The sequence below is a fragment of the Eublepharis macularius genome, chromosome 6 (assembly GCF_028583425.1).
Source record: "Eublepharis macularius isolate TG4126 chromosome 6, MPM_Emac_v1.0, whole genome shotgun sequence".
Taxonomy (NCBI): domain Eukaryota; kingdom Metazoa; phylum Chordata; class Lepidosauria; order Squamata; family Eublepharidae; genus Eublepharis; species Eublepharis macularius.
In genome coordinates, this window is record NC_072795.1 from 74913374 (window position 1) to 74919899 (window position 6526).

The window sequence follows — 6526 nt, forward strand, 5'->3', positions numbered from 1 at the left end:
CAGCAATGATCACGGGGCAAGGGGTGGGACACAATATAAGCGTCAGCAAATCGGCACCTCCCGGGGGCGTGCGCGCGCGCTTACCCGGGTGCCGTCCTTTGCCCTCGCGCCTGGAAAAAGCGGGCGGACCTCCCTGCATCCGGGGATATGGGGAGGCGTGGCCGGCAGTTTCGAGCTGGCCCCTGCCTCCTCTGTGGCGCAGTTGACTTTGCAAGCTCGTGGGAAAGGGAGCGTCCCTTGGCTTCCCCGGCTTGCAAAGAGCGGAGGCTAGGCCGTGCGGGCCTTTAAGCCCCGGGGGCACTGCCCGGGAGTTGGGAAGCACGTTCGGGTGCTTTCCCTTTGGAGCGGCTGTGCGGGTGGGCCCAGGAGCTTCAGCGGCGGCGTCTGGAGATCAGCGGCGTCCCGGCCTCAGCGGCCTCTCCATCCGGCGGCTCCGGCCGCGGCAGGGTTTTTTCCCTGGGGCTTGCTTTCTCGGGGAGGGTGTTTTCAGCCCGTGCGCGCCGCACACGCCTGCCGTGCCTCTGCTGGGGCATTTGCTGTTGGGCCTCCCATTCAGACTCTCCCCCCCCCCTTATTTCTGGCCCTGGGTTCGGGGTTTTCTGCCTCGGTTTGGGTTGGCTCAGGGCGGCTTTGTGCGCCAGCTGGGTCAGTGTAGCCTCCCCCCCCCATATTCCCCCCCTTCCCACCTTGCTAGGGGATTGCAATAACTGATACTTAGGCATCAGTGGCTATCCTTATATATAGAGAGAGTGCGAGTACGGAGGGTGGGGAGCTGGAGTGGTGCTGGCTTGTTAACTTGCTTCAGGCTTGTTTGCCCCCCCCTTCTTTCTGGTTTCTATCCGGAGGGTCCAGTTGGCGTGGGTGGTTTCTGCCCTTTGCTTCCTTCTTAGCCATGCCGCCCAAGAAGGGGGTGGGTGTGAGTAAGGGCAAGCAGCCTGCTAAACGCCCCGCTGCTGGGCGCGGGTTGCCTGCGTCCTCATCTGATGAGGATGAGGGGGAAGCTGCAAGGCAAGAAATTCTGGCTAAGTTGGCTGCTCTTGAGAGAAGTAAAGGGGCGGGCTATGGGCAGCCTGCTGCCTCTAGGGCGCAGAGGGCCTCTAAGCGGGTCTCCTCTGCCACTTTTCAGAGGGATGTCTTAAATCGTCTGTCCGCTCTTGAAGGTTCCGTGGAGGCGGCCGGTGCAGCGGAAGGTCGGTCTGGTGGCAGTGAACCTGGAGGGGCCGTGGAGCTGGAAGCACAGGCTACCACGGAGTCAGCGGAGGAGCCGCCTGTTGCGGTGGTAGTGGACCAACCGGAAGGGGATGGTAAGCCGCCTGCACCACACGCTTCTTACACTTGGCCTTGGGGTCCAGTCAGTGTTCCCGGGCCATCCAGCTGGATCCCTCCATCGCAGGGAGCTGGGTCTCAGGTTAACCCGGTAGGGGGCTTGCAGCCCTGGCCTGGTTACATGTACCAGGGGGCTCAGAGCGGCCCTGTCCCTTGGCAATTATGGGGCTCCCAGTCCCCGTCATTGCAGGTCGGGGCGGGGTCTCCAGCTCCTGGGGTGGCTCAGGCGGGTGTGTCGAGCCATGCTGTGGGCAACCATGCTTTTGGGCAGCCACAGTGGATGTGGCCCCCGGCCGCTGGTATTCCCTATTACCCTGCCTTGGGGGTTATGCCCTACAGGGCCATGCCGTTCGGAGATACTGCGTTGCCATTAGGTGACCACTTGACGCCCGCCACTAGGGACAAGATTTTGCGGGGCGAATTCGTGGACGTCTTTACCCTCCTTTTCCGTGAGCTGGAAAAGAAGGATAAGGAGGACATGGATGACCGTGATAAGGAACGGCTAAAACGGCGGAAAATTGACCGTACCTGGGCGAATTGGTTGCCGGGGATGTTAATTTATGCGGGGGTAATCGCGCGTGCCCAACCTCAGAGGGCTGCCCCTCTGTTCCAATACATTGATATAGTCTATCGGGCACATACGGAGTTCGTCGGGGCTGCTTGGATGCAGTACGACGAAGAGTTCCGTATGCGAGCTGCGGTAGATCCCACGCTACCCTGGGACCGCATTCACCAGCAGCTTTGGCTGCAGCTTATGGCACCTGCCAAGCCCAATCTGGGCGACAGGTCAGACAGCGGGCACTTGGTACAGCGTCTCTCCTCCCCTCCTGGCTCCCGCACCTCTGCGGGGCAGCCGGTTCAGCCCCGGCTGCTTTGCTGGGACTTCGCTTACCAGGGGGTGTGCGCCAGGAGGGGGTGTGGGTTTCGGCACGAGTGCCCCAGGTGCAAAGGCCCCCATGCCTTTTCAGCTTGTCCTCGCCCCTGTCCGCGAGGAGGTGGTTCTCGGCCCGGTGGCGGACAGTGGAAGCCTTCAGCTGAAAAGGGGTCCAACGCCCATAAAGCTGAGGGTCCTCCATAAGTTGTTGCAAGGATATCCGGATAAGGAATCCGCTCAGTTTTTGTTAGAGGGGTTTAGTTTTGGTTTTAGGATACCTTTTCAGGGCCCTCGGGCCCCCTTCATGTCATTCAACCTGCGTTCGGTGGTTGGCATGGAGGAGGTGGTTAGGCAGAAAATTAGGAAGGAATGTGTTGAGGGGAGAGTGTTGGGCCCTTTCCATTCCCCTCCAGTCCCCAATTTGAGGGTCTCCCCATTGGGAGTAGTACCCAAGAAAGCTGCTGGGGAGTATCGCTTAATTCACCACCTGTCCTTTCCCAGAGGTGGGTCTGTTAATGATGCCATCCCCGAGCACTTGTGCTCGGTTCGGTATACGTCCTTTGACGAGGCGGTGGCTATGGTGAAGCGCAATGGTATTGGGGCGGAAATGGCGAAATGCGACATTAAGTCGGCCTTTCGTCTTTTACCTGTCCATCCATTGGATTTTGAGTTGCTAGGATTCTCCTTTGATGGCCAGTTCTACATGGACAGAGCCCTCCCTATGGGATGCTCAGTTTCCTGTTCGGCCTTTGAGAAATTTAGTACCTTTCTGGAGTGGGCATTGCGTCACAGGCAGTACTGCCGTGACTCCGCCCACTATTTGGATGATTTTATTTTTTGTGGACCACAGGGGTCCGGCCAATGCGAACGGTTGCTGGCTGGCTTCATAGCTTTGGCGGGGGAGCTGGGTGTTCCCCTAGCTCACGAAAAGACTGAAGGCCCCACCCAGGTTTTGACTTACCTGGGTATCGAAATTGATACCGTTCAGCAGACTTTCCGTCTCCCAATGGAAAAGGTGGTTGAGCTTAGAGCACGCTTGGCGGTGCTCAAGGATAAAAGGAAGGCTTCCTTGCTCGAACTTCAGCAGTTGGTGGGCCACCTAAATTTTGCCTGCAAGGCGGTGGCGCCAGGGCGCCCTTTCTTGCGGCGGCTTTGTGATGCGATGGCCGGACTTCGGCTCCCACACCACAGGATCCGGCTGTCACATGGGATCAAGGATGACCTTAGGGTTTGGGAGGAGTTTCTTACCTCCTTTAATGGGGTCACCTTTTGGCGAGATGATCTGCTTCTTGAAGCGGAGCTGCGTGTGTCCTCAGATGCCGCTGGATCAGTGGGATTTGGGGTTTACTTTCGGGGGCACTGGTGCGCGGAGCCCTGGCCCGCCGCATGGCATGACGGCGATATTCTCAAGGATCTGACGTTTCTGGAATTTTTTCCAATTCTGGTTGCGGTATGGCTGTGGGGGGAAGAGCTGGCCAATCATGTAGTCCACTTTTGGTGTGACAACATGGCTGTGGTCCAGGTTATTAACTCATTGTCATCCCGGTCGCCCAGGGTCATGCGGCTGGTCAGGCCGTTTACGCTCAGGTGCCTTCGTTTGAACGTCTTGTTTCGGGCGAGGCACATTCCCGGTCTAGACAATGGGGTGGCGGACGCTCTGTCTCGCCGGCAGATGGAGAGGTTCCGTCAATTGGCCCCAGATGCCGACGCCTTGCCGGTCCGGATACCCTCGGAGCTGTGGATTCTTGGAGGGCCGAAGCACGCAGGGCCATCCGACTAGCCATCGCTCCTAGCACCAGAAGGTCGTATGATCGCGCGGTGCAACAGTTTGCCAGCTTCCGGCTGGAAGCTGGTTTGGAGCAACACTGGCCCATTCCGGCGGAACACCTGATGCAGTTCTGCGTGGAAAGGAAAAGGGCTGGCCTGGCGGTGAAGTCCATTCGTGGGCTTTTGGCTGCCCTGGCCTTCGTTAGTAAGGCTCGGGGTTTCCCGGAAGTTACGGGGGATTTTAGGGTACGGAAAATGTTGGAGGGGTGGTCTAGGGAGGTAGGATCTCGACCTGATACTAGGCAACCCATTTCCCCTGCTATCTTGAGAGGTTTGAGTATGGCGTGGGGCCCAATTTGCTCCTCGGAGTATGAGGCCATTCTTTTCCATGCGGCTTCCCTTACTGCCTTTTTTGGAGCTTTTAGAGTCGGGGAGCTTGTAGCTCAATCCCGGGATGACAGGTCTGGTAGAGCCCTTGGGGTTCGGGATGTGCAGTTTGATGGAGACGGGGTTTCCATCTGCCTTCGTCGTTCCAAGACTGACCAGCGCCGGAAAGGGGTAGTAGTCCAGCTGGGTACGTGTGCTGAGGAGGAGCTTTGCCCGGTGAGGGCTTTGCGAGCTTTTCTCAAAGTGCGGGGCCCGGAGGAGGGGCTTCTCTTTCGTCACTGTGATGGGACACCCCTTACGAGGTATCAGTTCTGGTCCATTACAGAGAGGGCGCTTGCCAGGCTCGGCCTGAAAGGTTTCAAGTTTTGCTCCCATTCATTTCGTATTGGGGCAGCCTCTACCGCTGCTGCTATGGGGTACCCCGAGGCGGCCATTCGCAGCGTGGGGCGGTGGCGCTCGGCGGCGTTCAAGGGATATGTACGTCCCCTTCTGCACCAATTGTAGCTTTGGCTAATTGTTCTTTTCTTCTTTAGGTGCTGTGGTTCGCCGAGGGAGGTGTCGGATCCTCATCTGCGGACACAGTATGATTTTTTGGGCAGCGCATCAGGCCAAGAGGACCCCGTGGGGGTCTCAGCTTGGCCTTAGTCGTTGGGCCCAGGTTGAGTGGCAGGGCCGTCGGGGCCTGCGTTGGCCGGGCCTGTTGCCGCTCCTGTTTGAGGGGCGGTGTTCCCCGCCGCCGGATTTCTTAGTTATCCACCTAGGTGGCAACGACTTGGGCTGGGTTAAGGGTAAGGCCCTTACTATGCAGGCACAGGCTGACTTAAAGTTCATTGCTAAGCAATGGCCTGGTGTCCTCATCATTTGGTCTGCCATCCTCCCACGCCGTATTTGGCGGGAGGCTTTGGATCACGACGCTGTTGAGCGCGCTAGGCGCAAGGCCAACAAAGCTATGTTCAAGGCATTGTGTGCAGGGCTGGGGATTTATTTGCCCCACCCTCGGATTCGTGACACGTATGCCAACCTCTACAGAGGTGACGGCATTCACCTGTCCGTCCAGGGTAATGAAATATTTCTGACCGATTTACGGCAAGGGTTGTTGCTTTCCCTGCAGGAGTTGTGGGGCGTCAGGGCCTAAGCAGAGGCTTGGCCCTGTCGGTGGCAGGTTAGTTGGGGTAGGCAGAGCGGGCCGGTGGGCACCCGGTGGCATTTCCCCATTGGTGGGGAATGGGGGCCTGTTACGGATCAGCGGCGGGCTTTACGGCTGCCAGCAGAGAGGGCAGGCTGCCCTGGGTCCCCCTGGAAAAGGCCTTCCCTCGGGCTTTACGGCTGGGGTGTATGGTGCTTTAAGGGGGGGAACCATTCGCCTGGCCGGCTGGGTTACAGCCATGCATGCATGGCTCGCACCTGGGGCAGGGGGTGCTCGCCCATGCAGTTCGAGGAGCAGGTCTGGTTGACCCCTCGCTCTAACTGTACCGCTAGTTACCCTTGCCGTTATTATGCTGTTAGGTTATTCAATTATAAATAAATCGGTCAGAAATGGCCCTGTTTTTACCCAAGCCTTGTGTCCGTCTCTTTGTTCCAAATGGGAGGGCAAATCGGCACCTCCCGGGGGCGTGCGCGCGCGCTTACCCGGGTGCCGTCCTTTGCCCTCGCGCCTGGAAAAAGCGGGCGGACCTCCCTGCATCCGGGGATATGGGGAGGCGTGGCCGGCAGTTTCGAGCCGGCCCCTGCCTCCTCTGTGGCGCAGTTGACTTTGCAAGCTCGTCCCTCCCACCACTCCCTTGTTTGCAGCAGTACAGGTTTTGCCGGTCGCCGGTTTCGGGGCCAGGTAGGAATTTTTTCGCCCTTCGCCTGTTTGGCTGTTGGTGAGGGGTGTTTTTTGCCTACCTTGTACTGCTGGGGTTAGAGATAGGCTGTTTATAGTTGGCAGGTTAGTTGGGGTAGGCAGAGCGGGCCGGTGGGCACCCGGTGGCATTTCCCCATTGGTGGGGAATGGGGGCCTGTTACGGATCAGCGGCGGGCTTTACGGCTGCCAGCAGAGAGGGCAGGCTGCCCTGGGTCCCCCTGGAAAAGGCCTTCCCTCGGGCTTTACGGCTGGGGTGTATGGTGCTTTAAAGGGGGGAACCATTCGCCTGGCCGGCTGGGTTACAGCCATGCATGCATGGCTCGCAC

The 6526-nt window shown here is 58.8% G+C and overlaps 1 protein-coding gene across 1 annotated transcript; it reads left to right on the forward strand.

Moving 5' to 3' along the window:
- The first annotated feature begins 681 nt into the window (after nucleotides 1–681).
- LOC129331751 (uncharacterized) lies at nucleotides 682–5689 on the forward strand. Its single transcript, XM_054982245.1, has 2 exons — nucleotides 682–1304; nucleotides 4888–5689. Exons 1-2 carry the CDS (start codon nucleotides 893–895, stop codon nucleotides 5487–5489), a joined length of 1014 nt encoding a protein of 337 aa, XP_054838220.1. The 5' UTR covers nucleotides 682–892; the 3' UTR covers nucleotides 5490–5689.
- The last annotated feature ends 837 nt before the right edge of the window (nucleotides 5690–6526 follow it).